This window comes from Chanos chanos, chromosome 15, assembly GCF_902362185.1.
Source record: "Chanos chanos chromosome 15, fChaCha1.1, whole genome shotgun sequence".
NCBI lineage: Eukaryota > Metazoa > Chordata > Actinopteri > Gonorynchiformes > Chanidae > Chanos > Chanos chanos.
Genome location: NC_044509.1, coordinates 8,330,912 through 8,353,872, shown reverse-complemented (window position 1 = coordinate 8,353,872; position 22,961 = coordinate 8,330,912). Strand labels below are relative to the sequence as shown.

Below are 22,961 nucleotides of genomic sequence, written 5' to 3'. Positions count from 1 at the left end.
ATCTTAAGTAGAGTGGATACAAACAAAAATTGGAATTGGGCATAACGTCTCTCAATTCGGGGCTGTAAGACTGAGCCTTTCAACTGGCATTAACCTAAACAAACCTGAAAGGGCCTGCTAAAATGTCTTGTACTTGTTAAACGAACTGTTGTCAAGTTCTTTGATGACTACTGCAATACTGTATTTGAACCCTGAGAGCCGCTGTTCATCGCGTTTAGCATGGATCACCGTTGTACCTCCCCAAACCTATACGCAATAGAAGACTTGAAAATTCAGTATCACGACATGTTCAGCACTGACATGTAGCCGACTACTAAGAGAATCATAAGGAATTCTGTTTGAGCTTTCATCAGAGCAGTGTTCTATTTACTCAAAGAATTACACTCCATGTTTTTTTTGGATATCTCGTGAGCTTATTCAGATTAATCGGTACGTCGTTGAATCGTGAAAATGAGAAGAAAAGACTGGATTCAAATATGGCCATTGTTCATCGTCATGGCGTTTACATTGTTGGCTCATATGGCGACGGGACAGATCCGATACTCTATTCCCGAGGAAATGACTGAAGGGTCTTTTGTTGGAAACATTGGTTCGGACCTTGGGCTTGAGCCGAAAAGACTGGTTTCGGGAAAAGCACGAGTTTTCTCTGCTAGCGGCAGCGAATATGTTGGACTGGATATGGAGAAAGGACATTTAGTCGTGAGTAAAAGAATAGATCGTGAGCAATTATGTGGAGAACTATCGGCCTGTAGCACGAGCTTTAATGTGATATTAGAAAACCCGATGGAGCTTCATCGCGTTACTGTGGATATCCTAGACATTAATGACAACAGCCCCGTATTTCCAAAGGGCGAAATAGAACTAGAAATCAGCGAGGTAGCCCTTCCGGGCGCACGCTTTGCTTTAGAGAGTGCGATAGATCCAGATGTTGGCATAAATGCCTTACAGAACTATGCGCTACATCCAACTGATCATTTTAATCTGAACATTGAAAATGGAGCAGATGGCAGTAAGAATGTTGAGATGGTTCTTCAGACCTCTCTCGATCGAGAAAAGAAGACGAACCATCACTTAACGCTTACTGCCGTCGACGGTGGAAAACCTCAAAGATCAGGAACTGTAAAAATTAATATTATAGTCCTTGACGCTAACGATAATGCACCTGTATTCAGCCAATCGTCTTACAAGACACTTGTGACTGAAAATGCGCCGACAGGCACTCTTGTCACAACAGTTAGCGCGACGGATGCGGATGAGTCAAGTCATAATATTCAGTATTATTTTGAACATCCAAGTGCTGCTGTGAAAGCTTTATTTACTATCAATTCTGAATCAGGTGAGGTTCGGGTTACAGGAGAAATAGATTATGAAAAACATAAGCAATTTAAGATTAAAGTGACTGCTAAAGATCATGGAGGCTTAACGGATTCAAGTGTTATTTTGATTGATGTTATTGATGTCAATGATAACACACCCAAAATAACTATTATGTCGTTTTCTAGTGCTCTACCCGAGGACGCAGGTCCTGGCACAGTTGTCGCCATGATCAATGTCCAAGATCTTGACTCTGACGACAATGGTAGGGTCACGTGTTCGATAGATCGGGACCTTCCGTTCAAAATAGAATCGTCCTTAAAGAATGACTATAATCTCGTGACTAATTCACCACTCGACAGAGAACAGACAAAAGAATATAATATAACTATAACTGCAGTTGATAGAGGCAGCCCATCCCTTTCAAGTAAAGAGACTCTAACCCTGAAAATATCAGACGTGAATGACCATGCACCCCAGTTCCAACAGCAAACTTATAACGCATATGTCCTGGAGAATAATTCTCCGTCTGTCTCTATCATTTCTGTGAAAGCTGAGGATGCTGACTGGGGACCCAATGCTAGGGTGTCATATTTCATTGATGATGGAAGTTTAAATGGATACCCTCTGACATCATATGTCTCAGTAAATTCAGACAGTGGAGTCATTTATGCTGTGAAGTCGTTTGATTTTGAACAACTAAAATCATTCAAAGTACAAGTGAAAGCTCAAGATGGGGGAACACCCCCTCTAAGCAGCAATACAACACTGAATATTTTCATCCAAGATCAGAACGACAATGCACCTCAGATTCTATACCCTGTGCAGACAAGCAGCTCAGTGGTAGCTGAAATGGTGCCTCGTTCAGCAGATGTTGGCTACCTTGTCACTAAAGTTGTGGCTGTTGATGTGGACTCTGGACAGAATGCCTGGCTCTCCTATAAACTACAGAAAGCCACAGACAGGGCTCTGTTTGAAGTCGGAGAACAGAATGGAGAAATCAGAACAGTGCGTCAGGTCACTGATAAAGATGCTGTGAAACACAGACTCACTGTTGTGGTGGAAGATAATGGACAACCCTCTCGTTCAGCTACAGTCATTGTCAATGTTGCTGTGGCCGACAGTTTCCCTGAGGTCATCTCAGAGTTCACCAACTTTAACCATGACACAACATACAGTGACAATCTGACTTTTTATTTGATTTTGGCTCTGGCTGTGGTTTCAGTACTCTTCATTTTCTCACTAATTGCCATCATTTCAGTCAAAATCTATAGATGGAGGCAGAACAGGTTATTTTATAAATCTGCACCAAATCTACCAGTGATTCCATATTACCCACCGGTCTACACCGATGGTACTTTACAGCGCGTGTACAATTATGAGATGTGTGGAACAACTGATTCCAGGATGAGTGACATCAAGTTTGTCAGGCCTTACAGTCAGAACACACTGGTGAATGTGAGTTGTGCAGGAACTGTACAGAGAGAAAAGAGAGAACAGGAGGAGGATGCTGATCTTTCCTTAGAGGTGAGAAATTCTTTCTCTGTCTTCTCTGATTTGACCTTTACCTGCATTGACTGCACTGTCACTGTGTTCAGTCCTACATCTTTATATGTATTCTAAGCTGAAACGGTTTGTGTTGTGAAATTTAATTCTCAGCTATTGAAAACTCAGCGGTTGTCTGTAAATGATGATTATATGATTTAATAATGTGTATTACATGTACTTTAAGGTTTAATGTGGTTTGTGAGCTTTGCTGTATGTCAGACCATTTTAGTATGTTTTAAACACCTGTAAGTTATGTGTTTACAGATTGATGACACACAGTGCATAACACAAATTAAGCCATTGTTTCTCTATACTAGATTTGTTTCATCATCCTACTGCATATTATGGAAGCTCTTAATGCACTCAGGCTTTGACACTAACGCCCTAATTCTTTGTGTGTGTGTGTGTGTGTGTGTGTGAGTGTGTGTGTGTGTGTGTGTGTGTGTGTATGAGAGAGACAGACAGACAGACAGACAGACAGACAGACAGACATGGGGGGGGGGGGGGTTACATGAACGCATTTTGAAAATAGTGGGTATGTTGAGTTGTCTTCTCTGCTTCAGTATGATGGTTGTTGTCCTTGGTTCTGAAAATACTTGATAGGTCCACAGTGTTGAATCTTCTCTCACAGAGCTGTAGCTGTAACTGCAGTAATTCACTTTACCAATTGTTCACAGTTTAGAAAGATTACTTATAATGAATTCTGTAATAATATATGGTATAGAGACAAATGAGCCAAACTATACTGTTACTGCCAATGTCCATTAAGTTTCTCTCATTATGGTAGGAACTGCACACTAGTTGCGTGATGTAGATCCTACAAACTATTATGTACAACTCTTTAGACAACTAAAATGTTCAGATTAGATTGATTCCTATTATTTTGTTAAACTCCTACATAAATGGATATCCATTTCCTTTATTTTATTATTATACCTTTGATTCATTGCAATAATGCGGAGTTAGCAAACGAATATACAATGATGCAAGACGACAAAAAATCCCAATCAACATCAGTTATGGCTACTTTGCTTTATGACAATGCGACTTATTTACAAGTTGTTAAACAACAATTATTTTCGAGATAAGACATCTAAAGCATTATCTTTACCTTATATACTCATTTACTTGTTCAGCTTGTTCTCCTATCATGTTCAAACCGAAATTACCAAAGAGTAAAACGTCTCTTTTTCCACTTCTCTCTGTTTGACCTGGCGTTCTGCTAAACAACCACGTAAAGGTCGCCTAAAATATTCGGTACCTGTTCGACAAAGTGTATCCAATTTCTTCATCGACTACTGCAATACTGTATTTAAACCCTGAGTGCCGCTGTTCATCGCGTTAAACATGTCTCACTGATGTGCTTAGACCCTGCCCAGACCCTTATACGTAATGCAAGACTTCAGAATTCACTATTGTGAAAGGGATCAGCATAGACACGAAGCCTATACTACGAACAATTCCATTTGATCTTTTATCAAAACACTACTCTGACTGCTAAAATAATTCTACGCGTATTTCTCTGGATATCTGGATCTTGTGCGTATTCAGATTATTCCGTACGTCGTTGAAGCATCAAAATGAGAAGAAAAGGCGTGATACAATTGTGGCCGTTTTGCATCGCCATGGCGTTTACACTGTCGGCTCATATGGCGACGGGACAGATCCGCTACTCTATTCCCGAGGAAATGACAGTAGGTTCTTTTGTTGGAAACATTGGTTCGGACCTTGGGCTTGAGCCGAAAAGACTGGTTTCGGGAAAAGCACGGGTTTTCACCACCGGCGTCAGTGAGTATGTTGCACTGGATATGGAGAAAGGGCATTTAATCGTGAAAGAAAGAATAGACCGTGAACAGTTATGCGGGGAAGTGTCGGCTTGCAGTATCAGTTTTGACGTGATCCTAGAAAACCCGATAGAGCTATATCGCGTTAATGTGGATATACTGGATATCAACGACAACAGCCCTGTATTTCCAAGGGGTGAATTAGAACTTGAAATCAGCGAGGCAGCCCTCCCAGGAGCACGCTTTTCGTTAGAGAGTGCGATTGATCAAGATGTTGGTATGAATACTTTACAGAAATATACATTGCACCCAACAAACCATTTTAATCTGAACATTCAAAGTGGCGCCGATGGTAGTAAGAGCGTAGCGATGGTTCTGCAAACCGCTCTCGATCGAGAAAAGGAAAAGCACCATTATTTAACACTAACTGCGGTTGACGGTGGAAAGCCTCAAAGATCAGGAACTGTAAAAATCCACATTTTAGTTCTTGATGGAAACGATAATGCCCCTGTATTTAGCCAGTCGTCTTACAAGACATCTATTATAGAAAATGCGCCGACAGGTACTCTTGTCACAACAGTTAGCGCGTCCGATGCTGATGAGTCAAGTCATAATATTCAGTATTATTTTGAACATCCAAGTGCTACTGTGAAAGCTTTATTTGATATCGATTCTGAATCAGGTGAGGTTCGAGTCACAGGGGAAATAGATTATGAAAAACACAAGCAATTTAAGTTTGAAGTGACGGCAAAAGATCATGGTGGTTTGTCCGATTCAAGTGAAATACTGATTGACGTTATTGATGTCAATGATAACCCCCCTAAAATGACTATTATGTCGTTCTCTAGTTCTCTACCAGAGGACGCAGGTCTTGGCACAGTTGTCGCCATGATCAATGTGCAAGATCTTGACTCTGGTGACAATGGCAGGATCACGTGTTCGATAGATCGGGACCTTCCATTCAAAATGCAATCATCACTAACGAATTACTTCAGTGTGGTGACGGATTCAGCATTGGACAGAGAACACACACAAGAGTACAATATAACAATAACTGCAGTTGATAGAGGCAGTCCAGTCCTTTCAAGTAGAGAGATACTAACTTTAAAAATATCAGATGTCAATGACCATGCACCACAGTTCCAACAGCAAATTTATAATGCATATGTCCTGGAGAACAATTCCCCATCTGTCTCTATCATTTCTGTTAAAGCTGAGGATGCTGACTGGGGACCAAACGCTAGAGTGTCTTATTTTATTGCTGATGGTGACTTAAATGGAGACCCTATAACATCATATGTGTCAATAAATTCAGACAGCGGAGTTATTTATGCTGTGAAATCATTTGATTTTGAACAACTAAAAGCATTCAAAATACAAGTGAAAGCTCAAGATGGGGGTTCACCACCTCTAAGCAGCAATACAACACTGAACATTTTCATCCAAGACCAGAACGACAATGCACCTCAGATTCTATACCCTGTGCAGACAAGCAGCTCAGTGGTAGCTGAAATGGTGCCTCGTTCAGCAGATGTTGGCTACCTTGTCACTAAAGTCGTGTCTGTTGATGTGGACTCTGGACAGAATGCCTGGCTCTCCTATAAACTACAGAAAGCCACAGACAGGACTCTGTTTGAAGTTGGAGCACAGAATGGAGAAATAAGAACAGTGCGTCAGGTCACTGATAAAGATGCTGTGAAACAAAGGCTCACTGTTGTGGTGGAAGATAATGGACAACCCTCTCGTTCAGCTACAGTCATTGTCAATGTTGCTGTGGCCGACAGTTTCCCTGAGGTCATTTCAGAGTTCACCAACTTTAACCATGACACAACATACAGTGACAATCTGACTTTTTATTTAATTTTGGCTCTGGCTGTGGTTTCAGTACTCTTCATTTTCTCACTAATTGCCATCATTTCAGTCAAAATCTACAGATGGAGGCAGAACAGGTTATTTTATAAATCTGCACCAAATCTACCAGTGATTCCATATTACCCTCCAGTCTATGCTGATGGTACTTTACAGCGCGTGTATAATTATGAGATGTGTGGAACAACTGATTCCAGGATGAGTGACATCAAGTTTGTCAGGCCTTACAGTCAGAACACACTGGTGAATGTGAGTCATGCAGGAACTGTACAGAGAGAAAAGAAAGAACAGGAGGAGGATGCTGATCTGTCCATAGAGGTGAGAAATTCTTTCTGTCTTCTCTGATTTGGCCTTTACTTGCAGTCACTGCAGTCACTGTGTTCAGTCCTACATCTTTATATGTATTCTAAGCTGAAACGGTTTGTGTTATGAAAGTTGATGATGCAGAACAGGATAAATTTGAGCCTTGAATCAGAAAGATGTCCTGAGAGCTCTCTCTCTCTCTCTCTCTCTCTCTCTCTCTCTCTCTCTCTCTCTCTCTCTCTCCATCTTATTTGCAAGGAGTTGTTAGATCTTTATGATTGTGTATATTTACATGTCTATTAAGAAGGAGGGTTTATCCACATTCCTCATTGTCGGTTTTATGACTGTATGTAAGTGGTTCTGTTCCTTCGCCATGCATAATCTTCTGTCTTGCACATGGCCACACAGCACGTTGACTCTTTTTTTCCCCCCACATACTCACAGTGGCTTGATGTTCTTTGTTGCAGAGATGCTCCTGTTCAATTCTCTCATTGGTTGATTCCCACATGTGGGTTGGAGGAATATTCTAGAGTAGTTCTCTGCATTTTCTTTGAATTCTTGTAAAAGGCACCAAATACTCATTCGGTTATGTAGAAACATGATGAAATCTGTAAATATTCGATTGTATGATTGAATAGAAAGACCTGATCGCAAATCTTTGCAATCTGATCAGTTCTCACTCATTGTAAAGTTAAAAGAATCTCATCAAGCTATGGCATCATTTACTGTGGCTTCTTTTGCATGGTGTGTTTTTTGATGCACTGTATTCTCTTGTTTCAAACCTTAGGTGGTGGGCTGCAATTCTTCTTTCTCTGGTATCGCAGAGGAAACATAGCATTATCGTCACTAAGAGTAACCTCCTGTTAGTCTCCCCAAAATGCCAAAATCCTTCACACTATGCCCTCTTTCACAGTGTCTATGGATATTCAAAGCAGTTGTCTGTGGTAGCCAGGGATACATTCCAGAGTAATATCTTAGTCAATGTTCAGTGTTAAACACTGCAGCTTGGTGTGCCATTCTGAATTGACAAAGACCTGACAACTTTCAAAAGTCAGTGCACACCTGTGTCTCATTTTTCAAACCACGAAATCCAGTTTCTGAACTCTGCCTTGTCTTCAGACCAACAAACTAATTTGTGAGAATACCAAGTAATTTTATGTTTCCCCTGAGCACTGCGTCATGCATATGGGTGTGGTTATTTGGTTGTCTCTAGAATCGGCATATGTGTTTGCTGATTGGTTCTCAGAAATGAAAAGGAAAAATACCTGCTACTGTGAACTCAACTCTTGTTTGTAACTGATAATCATTAGGTTAAATAATGTGTATTACATGTAGCTTAAGGTTTAATTTAATGTGGTTCATGATTTGTGAGTTTTGCTTCATGTCAAACCATTATTTGTTTTGTTTGTTTTAAACACCTAGAAGTATAGTCTTACAGTCTATTGGCACATGATACAGGACGTGAATTTAGGCAGTGTTTCGCTGTACTGGATGTGCTTCATCAACCTAGAAACTTTTAATGCATTTTAAGCTTTGAGCCCAAGTCTGAGTGTGTGTGTGTGTGTGTGAGTGAGTGAGAGTGAGTGAGAGTGAGAGTGAGAGTGAGAGTGAGAGTGAGTGAGAGTGAGAGTGAGAGAGAGAGAGAGAGAAGGTCAGGGTGTTGTCACACTGAGTATGCTGGTTGTTGTCCATGGTTCTGAAGACCCTTAAAATGTCCGTGGTGCTGAATCTTCACTCACAGTGCTGTGGGTGTGACTGCACTGAGGAATTCTATATAATGCTGCTTGTTGAAAGTTTATAAAGATAATTTCCACTTGATTCTCTGATAACATATTGAGGCAAATGTGCAAAATGACAGTCATTGCCTACATGCATTAAATTTCTCTTAACATTGAAGTAACTTCACATCAGATAAAGGATAAGAGATCTTACTAACTACTACTATTCATATGCCGTTCCCCAGACCACTACAAAATGCAGCATAGGTTGATTAATATTGTTGGCTAACTCTTACTTATGAGTCTAATTTTATTACTGTCATATTGTTATTCATTGTGATAACCTGGAGATAATGGAGGGATATTTTGAGATACCACAACACACAAGAGCCTAACCAATATCATTTGTTCACGCTTGTTTGTAGGATCACATACTTTATGTAGAAATGCAAGCGAGAGATTTTTAAAAATCTTTGTCATTTCTCTATACATACGCATGACCTTGTTCCTTGTTCTGCTGTTTGGTTCAAACACATTCCGCCACAAAGCGAAATGTGTCTGAATTCATCACTTTCTAACTGACGACTTTTAATTGCCATTACTCCAAACAAACTCGTAAAAGCTTGCTGAAATGTTTGGTATCTGTTAGAGAAACTCTTTTCTAGTTATATTATCGACTACTGTAGTACTGTATTTGAACCCTGAGTGCCGCTGTTCATTGCGTTTAAGATGGCTCATCATTGTATCTTAGATCCTCCCCAAACCCATGCGCTTTAAAAATCAGTATCTTGAATAGGTTTGCTACGAACATGAAGCCCGCACTGCCAAGAGAATCATAGTGAATTCGGTTGGATTTTTCATCAAAACAGTGTTCTAACTGCTCAGAGAACTCAATTACATGGATTGCGTGCTTATTCGGATCATTCGATTCCTCGTTGAAGCATGAGAATGAGAAGAAAAGGCTTTATTCAGTTATGGCCATTGTGCATCGTCATGGCGTTGACACTGTCGGCTCATATGGCGACAGGACAGATCCGTTACTCTATTCCCGAGGAAATGACTGTAGGATCTTTTGTTGGAAACATTGGTACGGACCTTGGGCTTGAACCGAAAAGACTGGTTTCGGGAAAAGCAAGAGTTTTCGCCGCTGGCGGCAGCGAATATGTTGGACTGGAAAAGGAGAAAGGGCATTTAATCGTGAAAGAAAGAATAGACCGTGAACAGTTATGTGGGGAACTATCAGCCTGCAGTATCAGCTTTGATGTGATATTAGAAAACCCGATAGAGCTTTATCGCGTTAATGTGGATATATTGGACATCAACGACAACAGCCCCGTATTTCCAAGGGGTGAAATAGAAATAGAAATCAGCGAATTAACGCCTCCTGGAGCACGCTTTGCTTTAGAGAGTGCGATTGATCCCGATGTTGGTATAAATACTTTACAGAAATATGTGCTGCATCCAACTGATCATTTTAATTTGAACATTCAAAATGGAGCCGATGGCAGCAAGAACGTAGAGATGGTTCTTCAGACCTCTCTCGATCGAGAAAAAAACCCGAACCATTACTTAACGCTTACTGCTGTTGACGGTGGAAAACCTCAAAGATCAGGAAATGTAAAAATACACATTGTGGTTCTTGATGTTAACGATAATATCCCAGTTTTCAGCCAATCGTCTTACAAGACATCTGTTACTGAAAATGCGGCGAGAGGTACTCTTGTCACAACAGTCAGCGCTTCAGACGCTGATGAGTCAACTCATAATATTCAGTATTATTTTGAACACCCAAGTGCTACTGTAAAAACGCAATTTGCTATCGATTCTCAATCAGGTGAGGTCCGAGTAACAGGGGAAATAGATTATGAAAAACACAAGCAATTTAAGATTAAGGTAACTGCAAAAGATCATGGTGGTTTATCCGACTCAAGTGAAATACTCATTGACGTTATTGATGTAAATGATAATCCGCCAAAAATAACCATTATGTCGTTTTCTAGCTCTATACCAGAGGACGCAGAGCTTGGCACAGTTGTCGCCATGATCAATGTGCAAGATCTTGACAGTGGTGACAATGGTAGGATCGCGTGTTCTATTGATCGGGGCTTTCCTTTCAAAATACAGTCATCACTGACGAACTACTACAGTGTCGTGACGGATTCAGTGTTGGACAGAGAACAGGCGCAAGAGTACAACATAACTATAACTGCAGTCGATAGAGGAAGTCCATCCCTTTCGAGTAACAAGATCTTAACCTTAAAAATATCAGATGTCAATGACCATGCACCCCAGTTCGAGCAGTCAATGTACAATGCATTTCTTCCTGAGAACAATTCTCCATCCGTCTCTATAATTTCTGTAAAAGCGGAGGATGCTGACTGGGGACCAAATGCTAGAGTATCTTATTTTATTAATGATGGAGATTTAAATGGAGAACCTCTGACATCATATATCTCTATAAATTCAGACAGTGGAGTCATTTATGCTGTGAAATCATTTGATTTTGAACAACTAAAATCATTCAGAATACAAGTGAAAGCTCAAGACGGGGGCTCACCCCCTCTAAGCAGCAATACAACACTCAGTATTTTCATCCAAGACCAGAACGACAATGCACCTCAGATTCTATACCCTGTGCAGACAAGCAGCTCAGTGGTAGCTGAAATGGTGCCTCGTTCAGCAGATGTTGGCTACCTTGTCACTAAAGTTGTGGCTGTTGATGTGGACTCTGGACAGAATGCCTGGCTCTCCTATAAACTACAGAAAGCCACAGACAGGGCTCTGTTTGAAGTCGGAGCACAGAATGGAGAAATCAGAACAGTGCGTCAGGTCACTGATAAAGATGCTGTGAAACACAGACTCACTGTTGTGGTGGAAGATAATGGACAACCCTCTCGTTCAGCTACAGTCATTGTCAATGTTGCCGTGGCCGACAGTTTCCCTGAGGTCATCTCAGAGTTCACCAACTTTAACCATGACACAACATACAGTGACACTTTGACATTTTATTTAATTTTGGCTCTGGCTGTGGTTTCAGTACTCTTCATTTTCTCACTAATTGCCATCATTTCAGTCAAAATCTATAGGTGGAGGCAGAACAGGTTATTTTTTAAATCCGCATCAAATCTGCCAGTAATTCCATATTATCCACCTGTCTACGCCGATGGTACTTTACAGCGCGTGTATAATTATGAGATGTGTGGAACAACTGATTCCAGGATGAGTGACATCAAGTTTGTCAGGCCTTACAGTCAGAATACACTGGTGAATATGAGTCGTGCAGGAACTGTACAAAGAGAAAAGAGAGAACAGGAGGAGGATGCTGATCTGTCCATAGAGGTGAGACTTCTTTTTTTTCTTTACAAAGTTCTTACTAATTTTCTTTCTCTGCATGTACTTCAGGTCACTGCAATGACTGAGTTCGGTTTTATGCCCCCGTAAGCTGCTTTTAAAGCTGATCAAGAAGTTTTTAGAAATTTTAAGAAGGAAAAAAAGACTTATGTATGCTACAAATCAGAAAGATTTCACCAGCTTCCTTCCTCTTTTGTTTAATTCCAAGAGTTATTATTTTTCTTTTTGTATCGTCTGTCATCAGCCACCTCTTAAATAAGAGGATTTATTCATATATCTGATTTTCAGTCATATAGCTACTTGTTGGTAATGCATGAAGTCATGTTTGGAGTACTCTTTGATGCTAAAATACCAATATTCTCTCATATATCGCTCTTACTGGCTGCTGCACATGTCCATATTGGACAAATATTCAAGTCTTGCCGCCTATTTTTTCATTGAATTTTTGAAAAAGACACTTATACAATTCTATGCAAATATGATCAAATTTGGAAAACATTTAGTTCTATGAATGATTAGAAGGAGTTGTCTTTACACACTTATAACTTCTGTCTTTTTAATGTTAGATGAATCTCTTACTGTGGCCCCTTGCACATGATATGCTATTATGAATTTACATATTTGGATGGAAAATGAATTGGTAGTTTTCAATTTCCTCTTTTGTAATCATGAAGGAAGAAATGTGACATTATTGACAAGCAAATCTTAAAAACGCTTAGTCCTTTCTCGCTGTGTTTATTGGTATTGAATCCAATAGTCTAGGATACACTTCAGAGTTGAATCTTACTCAGTGTTCAGTGTTAAACACTGTAGCTGGGTATGCCACTTCTGAAATGATGAAGGCCTGACAACTTTCAGAAATCATTAAACAGCTGTCTTTTTTATCAAACCAGTTAATCCAGTTTCTGAACTTTGCTGTGACTTCAAACTACCAAACTACTTTATACTACTTCATCAAGTAATTTGATTTCCCCCCTGATATACAATGTGTGTTGTCAAAAGGTGTGGTTCTTTTGTTGTCTCTAATATCTGTGTATGTGTTGGCTATTTGGTTCTCAAAGTAACAGACACAGCTGAAAAAAATCTCAGCTATAGAAGACTCAGCTGTTGTCTGTAAAAGATTACTATTAGATTTAAACATGGGTATTGCATGTGATTTATGGTTTTTAGTGGCTTTTGAGTTTTGCTGTATGTCCGACTATGTATTTACAGTTTGATGACACACAATGCAGAACACAAATTAAGTTACTGTTTGGCCATACTAGATTTGTGTCATCATCCCAGTGTGTGTGTGTGTCTGTTTGTGTGTGTGTGTGTGTGTGTGTGTGTGTGCATGTGTGTGTGTGTGCATGTGAGTGAATGAGAGAGTGAGAGAGAGAGAGAGAGAGCACAACACTGGGGGATGGGTTCAGGAGGGTTACATGAACACATTTTGAAAATACTGGACATGTACAGTTGTGTTATCTGCTTCAGTATGATGGTTGTTGTCCATGGTTCTGAAAAGACTTGATAGGTCCACGGTGCTGAATCCTCTCTCAAAGGCCTATAGCAGTAACAGCTGTGAGGGGTTCTTCGCTTTACTATTATTTTAAAGTTTAAAAAGATTATTTTATGAAGGATTCTGTAGTAATATATAGAGAAAAATGAGCCAAATTATACAGTCACTGCCTACATGCATTCAGTTTCTCTCATGACGGAAGGAACCTCAGACCAGTGACAAGGTATAGATCCTACAAACTATAACTATTCATGTGCAACCCTATAGAATTCTAAAATATTCAGATTAGGTTGATTAATGTTATTTTGTTAAACTCCTACCACAGTAGATATCCTTTTCCTTTATTTTAGTATGATTCTTTTTTATTCATTCAAGTAAACTGGAGTTAGTGAGAGAATATACTATGATTTAGGAGTAAAACTTCCACCCAATATCAGTTATTATTGCTCTGCTTTATGAGAACACATCTCATTTACAGCTTGCTAAAACAATTATTTTCAAGATAAGACATCTAAAGGATCGTCTTTACGTTTTATATTCCTTCACTCCGTCAGCTTGTTCTCCTTTTATGTTCAAACTGATACTGCAAAAGAGAAATATACCCCTTATTTCAGCTCTTTACTACTGACCTAGAATTATGCTAAACAAACCCGTAAGGGTCGGATATAATATTTGATACTTGCTAGATAAAATTTGCTCGATTCCTTGATCGACCACTGCAGTACTGTATTTGAACCCTGAGTGCCGCTGTTCATCGCGTTTAGCATGGCTCCACGATGTACTAAAGTCCTCCCCAAACCTTTATACGTAACACAAGACTTCAGAATTCACGATCGAGAAAAGGTTCAGCATAAACACGAAGCCTGTACTATCAACAGAATCACAGGGAATTCCATTTGATCCTTCATCAAAACGTTGCTCTGGCTGAAAAAATGATCCTACATGTCATTCTCTGGATATCTGGGTTTTAAGCTTATACACTCTATTCGGTACGTACTTGAAGCGTCAACATGAGAAGAAAAGGTTTCGTTCAAATATGGCCATTGTGCATCGTCATGGCGTTGACACTGTCGGTCGGTCCAGCGACGGGACAAATCCGCTACTCTATTCCCGAGGAAATGGCAGTAGGATCCTTTGTTGGAAACATTGGTACTGATCTTGGGCTTGAACCGAAAAGACTGGTTTCGGGAAAAGCACGAGTTTTCACTGCTGGAGGCAGCGAGTATGTTGGACTGGACAGGGAGAAAGGACATTTGATCGTGAAAGAAAGAATAGACCGTGAACAGTTATGTGTCGCGGTGTCGGCTTGCAGTATCAGCTTTGATGTGATATTAGAAAACCCGATAGAGCTTTATCGCGTTAACGTGGATATACTGGACATCAACGACAACAGCCCCGTATTTCCAAGGGGTGAAATAGAAATAGAAATAAGCGAGGCAGCTCTTCCGGGAGCACGCTTTGCATTAGAGAGTGCGATTGATCCAGATGTTGGTTTAAATACCTTACAAAAATATACGTTGCTCCCGACTGATCCTTTTCATCTAAACATTGAAAACGGAGCAGACGGCAGTAAGAATGTGGAGATGGTTCTTCAAACGGCCCTTGACCGAGAAAAGGAAACGAACCATTACTTAACGCTGACTGCTGTCGACGGTGGAAAACCTCAAAGATCAGGAACTGTTAAAATTCATGTTTTCGTTCTTGATGTTAATGATAATGCCCCTGTGTTCAGCCAGTCGTCTTACAAGACATCTGTTATCGAAAATGCAGCGAAAGGTACCCTTGTCACATCAGTTAGCGCAACGGATGCAGATGAATCAAGTCATAATATTCAGTATTATTTTGAACATCCAAGTGCTACTGTAAAAACGTTGTTTGCTATCGATTCTGAATCTGGTGAGGTTCGGGTCACAGGAGAAATAGATTATGAGAAATACAAGCAATTTAAGATTAAAGTAACTGCAAAAGATCATGGAGGCTTAACTGAGTCAAGTGTAATTTTGATTGATGTTATTGATGTAAATGATAATATTCCCAAGATAACTATTATGTCGTTTTCTAGTGCTCTACCTGAGGATGCAGGTCTTGGCACAGTTGTTGCCATGATCAATGTCCAAGATCTTGACTCTGGTGACAATGGTAGGGTTACATGTTCTATAGATAGGAACCTCCCGTTTAAAATAGAATCATCACTAACAAATTACTACAGTGTTCTGACAGATTCAACACTGGACCGAGAACAGACACAAGAATATAATATAACCATAACTGCAGTTGATAGAGGCACTCCGTCACTTTCAAGTAGAGAGATACTAACTTTAAAAATATCAGATGTGAATGACCATGCACCACAGTTCCAACAGCAAATTTATAATGCATATGTCCGGGAGAACAATTCCCCATCTGTCTCTATCATTTCTGTTAAAGCTGAGGATGCTGACTGGGGACCAAACGCTAGAGTGTCTTATTTTATTGCTGATGGTGACTTAAATGGAGACCCTATAACATCATATGTGTCAATAAATTCAGACAGCGGAGTTATTTATGCTGTGAAATCATTTGATTTTGAACAACTAAAATCATTCAAAATACAAGTGAAAGCTCAAGATGGGGGCTCACCACCTCTAAGCAGCAATACAACACTGAATATTTTCATCCAAGACCAGAACGACAATGCACCTCAGATTCTATACCCTGTGCAGACAAGCAGCTCAGTGGTAGCTGAAATGGTGCCTCGTTCAGCAGATGTTGGCTACCTTGTCACTAAAGTTGTGGCTGTTGATGTGGACTCTGGACAGAATGCCTGGCTCTCCTATAAACTACAGAAAGCCACAGACAGGGCTCTGTTTGAAGTCGGAGCACAGAATGGAGAAATCAGAACAGTGCGTCAGGTCACTGATAAAGATGCTGTGAAACACAGACTCACTGTTGTGGTGGAAGATAATGGACAACCCTCTCGTTCAGCTACAGTCATTGTCAATGTTGCCGTGGCCGACAGTTTCCCTGAGGTCATCTCAGAGTTCACCAACTTTAACCATGACTCAACATACAGTGACAATCTGACTTTTTATTTAATTTTGGCTCTGGCTGTGGTTTCAGTACTCTTCATTTTCTCACTAATTGCCATCATTTCAGTCAAAATCTATAGATGGAGGCAGAACAGGTTATTTTATAAATCTGCACCAAATCTACCAGTGATTCCATATTACCCACCAGTCTATGCCGATGGTACTTTACAGCGCGTGTATAATTATGAGATGTGTGGAACAACTGATTCCAGGATGAGTGACATCAAGTTTGTCAGGCCTTTCAGTCAGAATACACTGGTGAATGTGAGTCGTGCAGGAACTGTACAGAGAGAAAAGAAAGAACAGGAGGAGGATGCTGATCTGTCCATAGAGGTGAGAAATTCTTTCTCTGTTGTCACTGATTTGATCTTTACCTGCACCTGTTCTGATCTTTACTTTTACCTGTTCTGCAGTCACTGTGTTTAGTTTCATGTGCTGCAGATATATTTTAATCTGATCGGTTTGTCTGTGAAATGTGAGGGAGAACAATAGGACGGATACATGCCATTAATAAGAAGCATCTCCACAGCCTACTTCCGTATTTGTTTCTTTGGAAGGAGGTGTTATGTCTTTCTCACCGTATGTGTTTAGATGTCTATCCGCATATCCAGTTCTCACTTATGTGAGTGTGTGAAAGTAGTTCTGTTCTTTCCACTGCACCATCCTGTCATTCACATTACAACACAGTGCATTGACCCACTTTCCCCACACATACACAGTGACCTCATATTTTTTGTCGCTATGTTTCAGAGATGCTCTTGTGCATCACTCATTGACTACTTTCTACTCGCATATTGGCTAAACATTCAAGCGTAGTTGTCAATTATCTCTTTGCATTCTTGAAAATGGCACTAAATAATCTTTCATCTGTATTATACAGCTCATGAAATCTGTGAAGTATGTAGTTGTATGAATGGGGGAGGTGATAGCATATCTTTACAAGCTAATTACCTCTATCTCTTTCTGATGTGAAATTAATCTCCTTCAAACACTGGTATTGTTTGGTGTAGCCTCTTTTAAATGATACAGTGTTATGAATATTTATGGTCATTTGAACTGGATTTTATTCATCATGCCACAGGAAGTCTTTAATGCATTTTAAGCTTTGACCTTAAGTCTGTGTGTGTGTGTGTGTGTGTGTGTGTGTGTGTGTGTGTGTGTGTGTGTGTGTGTGTGTGTGTTGACCATCCTGAGGGGTTCTATGCTTTGCAAATGCTTGGACCATAAAAAAATATTATTTACACTTGATTTTGACATAGTTTGATTTGGTTGGTGTCCCTCAATAAATTATCACTGCCTACATGCAGTACATTCAGATTCTTTTATTATCAAAGGAACCTCACACCCGATATGGGATATAGATTCCACAAACTGTGTTTGCATACAACTCTATAGAAGAATTAAATATTTAGATCAGGTTTAAAAATATTTTTTTTAACTCCTGCGTTAGGGAATTTGTTTCCCTTTATTTCTTCTTTTTTTTTTTTTTTTTTACAGTTTATTGACTGCATAAAATTTGGGGTTAATGAAGGAATATACTGTGGTGCTAGAACACACCAGATCCTAAATAACATCAGGTTATCATGGCTTGGCTTTATGATCATGTTTTCTTTAAAAATGCACGCTACAGATTTTTTTTTTTCTTTTTCTAACGGCGTACGTGAGTAACATGTATGGAATATTGCTATTTTCTGAATTCCGAATGCTGTATTACAGATAATGTGTGTCAGCTCACAAAAAAGAGAACCATGTATTCAGAATACTTATCTGCCTGACTGTTCTAATTCTTGTTGAGGTACATGTATAGTAAATATTCAAGTATGTCTCTTATGAAGCTCTGCGCTACAATTTAAATGGAATCTATGCATGTGTGGTCTTGCATATTGCAGTGCGTCACACATCAACATTCTGATAACATTCCATCAGACATGCTCTTCTGAGTATGTTTGTCCCTCTCACATGTCTTATCTCTCTCTTTTTTCCCTCTCATACATGCTGTAAAATGTACTAAAATGCTCTAATATTCTGTAACCTAATCACAAGCCCCATCATAGACATGAATTCAACAAGATCTCATTAGCAAGAACAGTCAAGCATTAGACACGGAAACGCATGTCGGGGAAGGTGTTGACTCTGTGCAAGCTACAAGACATTGCTTTCTGCACTCGTTGCTTTTGTTTCACATTTCTGTTTGACAAAGTTGGTTTTTATATAAGGCATGTACTATCCATCACTCTCCAGAAACCTGAAGTTATCTCATTATCATTGTGATCATTTCCATAAATGCATCTTCACAAATGGATGACTTTCTGCAACGGAGTCCATGCCGACTGAATCAGTTCTCTTCTCCTATTCCCTGCTCAATATCTGCCAAGATCCAATAAAGGCCTAGTTCATAAATGATACATTCATAACATGTATAAATGCATATGCCTGTTATTGCAATGGGTTATACTTTGACAAAATCTGAAACCTTAACTAACGTTCTCATTAAGTCATGCAGCTCATTCTCTTGTTTTGTTCAAACGTGTATTGCCATAGAGTGAAATGTCTATTATTGAACCATTTCACAATTCATCTTTTGGAACTCAGATTAATTTAAGCAAGCCTATAACGGTCTGATAAAATATCTGGCACTTGCTTACAATTAAGAAAAAAGAAAGAAAGAAAGAAAGAAAGAAAGAAAGAAACATCTTTTCTTATTCTTTGATCGACCACTGCAGTACTGTATTTGAACCCTGAGTGGCGCTGTTCATTGCGTTTAGCATGGATCAGCGTTGTACCTTGGGTCCTCCCCAAACCCATACGCAATAGCAGGCATGAAAATTTATTATCATGAAAAGGTTCCACATGAATATGTAGTCTAAACTAACAAGAGACGCAAAAGGAATTCAACTCCATCTGTCATCAAATCAGTGTTCTAACAGCTCAAGAATTCCATTTCGTTTGCTTTTCTTGGACATCTGGGTCGTTTGTTTATTCAGTTTACTGGGTACGTCGTTGAACCATCAAAATGAGAAGAAAAGGCTTGATTCAAATATGGCCATTGTTCATCGTCATGGCGTTGATACTGTCGACTCATGTGGCGACGGGACAGATCCGTTACTCTATCCCTGAGGAAATGACTGTAGGATCCTTTGTTGGAAACATTGGCACGGACCTTGGGCTTGAACCGAAAAGACTGGTTTCGGGAAAAGCACGCGTTTTCACTGCTGGCGGCAGCGAGTATATTGGACTGGACAGTGAGAAGGGGCATTTAATCGTGAAAGAAAGAATAGATCGTGAACAGTTATGTGGGGATCTATCGGCTTGCAGTATCAGCTTTAATGTGATATTAGAAAACCCGATGGAGCTTTTTCGCATTAATGTGGATATACTGGACATCAACGACAACAGCCCCGTATTTCCAAGGAGTGAAATAGAAATAGAAATCAGCGAGTTAGCCATTCCGGGAGCGCTATTTTCTCTTGAGAGTGCAATAGATCCAGATGTCGGTATAAACACTTTGCAGAAATATACTCTGCATCCAACGGATCATTTTAATCTAAACATTCAAAGCAGAGCAGATGGCAGTAAAAATGTAAAGATGGTTCTTCAAACCTCTCTCGACCGAGAAAAGAAAACGAACCATTACTTAACGCTTACCGCTGTCGACGGTGGAAAACCTCAGAGATCAGGAACTGTAAAAATACATGTCTTAGTTCTTGATGCTAACGATAATGCCCCTGTATTTAGCCAGTCGTCTTACAAAACATCTGTTTCTGAAAATGCTGCGAAGGGTACTCTTGTCACAACAGTTACCGCAACGGACGCGGATGAGTCAAGTCATAATATTCAGTATTATTTTGAACGTCCGAGCGCTACTGTACAAGCTTTATTTATTATCGATTCTGAATCGGGCGAGGTCAGCGTCATGGGAGAAATAGATTATGAGAAACACAAACAATTCAAGATTAAAGTCATTGCTAAAGATCATGGAGGATTAACTGATTCGAGTGAAATTCTGATTGAAGTTATCGACGTAAATGATAACATACCCAAAATAAATATTATGTCATTTTCCACTGCGCTACCAGAAGATGCAGGTCTTGGCACAGTTGTTGCCATGATCAATGTCCAAGATCTTGACTCTGGCGACAATGGCAGGGTCACGTGCTCTATAGATCGGGACCTCCCGTTCAAAATAGAATCGTCTGTATCTAATGACTACAATCTCGTGACTGCTTCAACAATGGACAGAGAACAGACACAAGAATATAATATAACAATAACTGCAGTTGATAGAGGCAGCCCATCCCTTTCAAGTAAAGAGATACTAACTTTAAAAATATCTGACGTGAATGACCATGCACCACAGTTCCAACAGCAAACCTATAACGCATATGTTCCAGAGAACAATTCCCCGTCTGTTTCTATCATTTCAGTTAAAGCTGAGGATGCTGACTGGGGACCCAATGCTAGAGTGTCTTATTTCATTGCTGATGGAGATTTAAATGGATACCCTCTGACTTCATATATATCAATAAATTCAGACAGTGGAGTCATTTATGCTGTGAAATCATTTGATTTTGAACAATTAAAATCATTCAAAATACAAGTGAAAGCTCAAGACGGGGGCTCACCATCTCTAAGCAGCAATACAACACTGAACATTTTCATCCAAGACCAGAACGACAATGCACCTCAGATTCTATACCCTGTGCAGACAAGCAGCTCAGTGGTAGCTGAAATGGTGCCTCGTTCAGCAGATGTTGGCTACCTTGTCACTAAAGTTGTGGCTGTTGATGTGGACTCTGGACAGAATGCCTGGCTCTCCTATAAACTACAGAAAGCCACAGACAGGGCTCTGTTTGAAGTTGGAGCACAGAATGGAGAAATCAGAACAGTGCGTCAGGTCACTGATAAAGATGCTGTGAAACACAGACTCACTGTTGTGGTGGAAGATAATGGACAACCCTCTCGTTCAGCTACAGTCATTGTCAATGTTGCCGTGGCCGACAGTTTCCCTGAGGTCATCTCAGAGTTCACCAACTTTAACCATGACACAACATACAGTGACAACCTGACTTTTTATTTGATTTTGGCTCTGGCTGTGGTTTCAGTACTCTTCATTTTCTCACTAATTGCCATCATTTCAGTCAAAATCTACAGATGGAGGCAGAACAGGTTATTTTATAAATCTGCACCAAATCTACCAGTGATTCCATATTACCCACCAGTCTATGCCGATGGTACTTTACAGCGCGTGTATAATTATGAGATGTGTGGAACAACTGATTCCAGGATGAGTGACATCAAGTTTGTCAGGCCTTACAGTCAGAACACACTGGTGAATATGAGTCGTGCAGGAACTGTACAGAGAAAAAAGAAAGAACAGGAGGAGGAGGATGATCTGTCCTTAGAGGTGAGAAATTCTGTCTCTGTCTTGACTTATTTGGCCTTTACCTGCATTCGCTGCACTGTCACTGTGTTCAGTCCTATGTCCTCATATGTATTTTAATCTGATCGGCTTGTGTTTTGAATCTTGGAGAAGCTAAACGGGAGAGATGTGTGCCATAAATGAGAATTATCTCCTGAGGCTGCGTTCTCCCCAGTTGATTCTCTCCAGGTATCTCTCTTGTGCAGTCACCGTTTAGATGTCAAATAGGGAAGAGGATTTTTCCCCATCTTTGTCTCTCAGTTGTGTGACTGTTTTCCTGAAATACTGTGCGATATCAAAGGGTGTGGTCTGTTGGTTGTCTCTACAATCTACGTATTTGTTTATTTTTGGTTCTCAAAGTAACAGACACAGATCTGCAAAAAGTCTTTGTTACTGTAGGTTGTAGTCTTGTTTCTCATTATGATGAAATGAAATAATGTTACTGCATTTGGTTTATATTGTAATGTGGTACGCAAGTTTTTAGTTTTATTTTTTTAGTTCTATTAGGTTTTTTCTCTTTCTTGTATGTTAGACCCTATTTGTCTTAAACACCCGTAAATTTTGTATTTTTTTGTACGTTTTTTTGACACACAACAGAGAGCATGAATTTAGCCACTTTTTCCTTTATACTGCATTTACTGCATCATCCCATAGCATAACTAATAATTCACACATTTTGAGGTTTTGCATTAACTCTGTGTGCGTGTGTGTGTGTGTGTGTGTGTGTGTGTGTATTTGTGTGTGCACTTGTGTGTGTTTTAGAGAGAGAGAGAGAGAGAGGGCTGTGAACACAGATTAAAAGTTGTGGACAAGTAGCAAGCATACTGGTCTCACTCTTACTGTGTTGGTTCTTGTCCATGGTTCTGAAAACACTTGATAGTTATTATGAAAGGAACCTCACAACTCATATATAATACAGAACCTAGAAACTATGACTGGTCACAGAGTGCTCTCCACACCAGTATGCTATTCAGATTAGGTTGATTAATACATATGTTTATCTGTTACATTGGTGTATTTTTGTTGTTGTTGTTGTTGTTGTTGTTATGTCATGTTTTATTCATTACAGTAACATGGAATTAATGAAGA

The 22,961-nt window shown here is 39.8% G+C and overlaps 5 protein-coding genes across 5 annotated transcripts; all 5 read left to right on the top strand.

Annotated features, from left to right (window-relative positions):
• The first annotated feature begins 495 nt into the window (after positions 1–495).
• Positions 496–2,937, top strand: LOC115828183 (protocadherin gamma-A11-like). Its single transcript, XM_030792137.1, has one exon. The coding sequence runs from the start codon at positions 496–498 to the stop codon at positions 2,935–2,937; it is 2,442 nt and encodes an 813-aa protein (XP_030647997.1).
• Positions 2,938–4,487: 1,550 nt separating this feature from the next.
• Positions 4,488–6,860, top strand: LOC115828182 (protocadherin gamma-A11-like). Its single transcript, XM_030792135.1, has one exon. It carries the CDS (start codon positions 4,488–4,490, stop codon positions 6,858–6,860), a length of 2,373 nt encoding a protein of 790 aa, XP_030647995.1.
• Positions 6,861–9,553: 2,693 nt separating this feature from the next.
• LOC115828939 (protocadherin gamma-A11-like) lies at positions 9,554–11,977 on the top strand. The gene has a single exon (XM_030793039.1). The coding sequence runs from the start codon at positions 9,554–9,556 to the stop codon at positions 11,975–11,977; it is 2,424 nt and encodes an 807-aa protein (XP_030648899.1).
• Positions 11,978–14,440: 2,463 nt separating this feature from the next.
• Positions 14,441–17,269, top strand: LOC115828937 (protocadherin gamma-A11-like). Its single transcript, XM_030793038.1, has 2 exons — positions 14,441–16,786; positions 17,204–17,269. Exons 1-2 carry the CDS (start codon positions 14,441–14,443, stop codon positions 17,267–17,269), a joined length of 2,412 nt encoding a protein of 803 aa, XP_030648898.1.
• A 2,242-nt stretch (positions 17,270–19,511) lies between these two features.
• LOC115828936 (protocadherin gamma-A10-like) lies at positions 19,512–22,100 on the top strand. Its single transcript, XM_030793037.1, has 3 exons — positions 19,512–19,812; positions 21,097–21,857; positions 22,062–22,100. The coding sequence occupies exons 1-3, from the start codon at positions 19,512–19,514 to the stop codon at positions 22,098–22,100; spliced, it is 1,101 nt and encodes a 366-aa protein (XP_030648897.1).
• Positions 22,101–22,961: the final 861 nt, after the last annotated feature.

Coding starts and splice junctions, on each gene's coding strand:
- LOC115828936 (XM_030793037.1), top strand. CDS start 19,512: ATGGCGTTGATACTGTCGACTCATGTGGCGACGGGACAGATCCGTTAC. Junction 19,813..21,096: donor AAACCCGATGGAGCTTTTTC/GCATTAATGTGG, acceptor GCAGCAATACAA/CACTGAACATTTTCATCCAA. Junction 21,858..22,061: donor AGGATGATCTGTCCTTAGAG/GTGAGAAATTCT, acceptor GATTCTCTCCAG/GTATCTCTCTTGTGCAGTCA.
- LOC115828183 (XM_030792137.1), top strand. CDS start 496: ATGGCGTTTACATTGTTGGCTCATATGGCGACGGGACAGATCCGATAC.
- LOC115828939 (XM_030793039.1), top strand. CDS start 9,554: ATGGCGACAGGACAGATCCGTTACTCTATTCCCGAGGAAATGACTGTA.
- LOC115828182 (XM_030792135.1), top strand. CDS start 4,488: ATGGCGTTTACACTGTCGGCTCATATGGCGACGGGACAGATCCGCTAC.
- LOC115828937 (XM_030793038.1), top strand. CDS start 14,441: ATGGCGTTGACACTGTCGGTCGGTCCAGCGACGGGACAAATCCGCTAC. Junction 16,787..17,203: donor ATGCTGATCTGTCCATAGAG/GTGAGAAATTCT, acceptor GCTATGTTTCAG/AGATGCTCTTGTGCATCACT.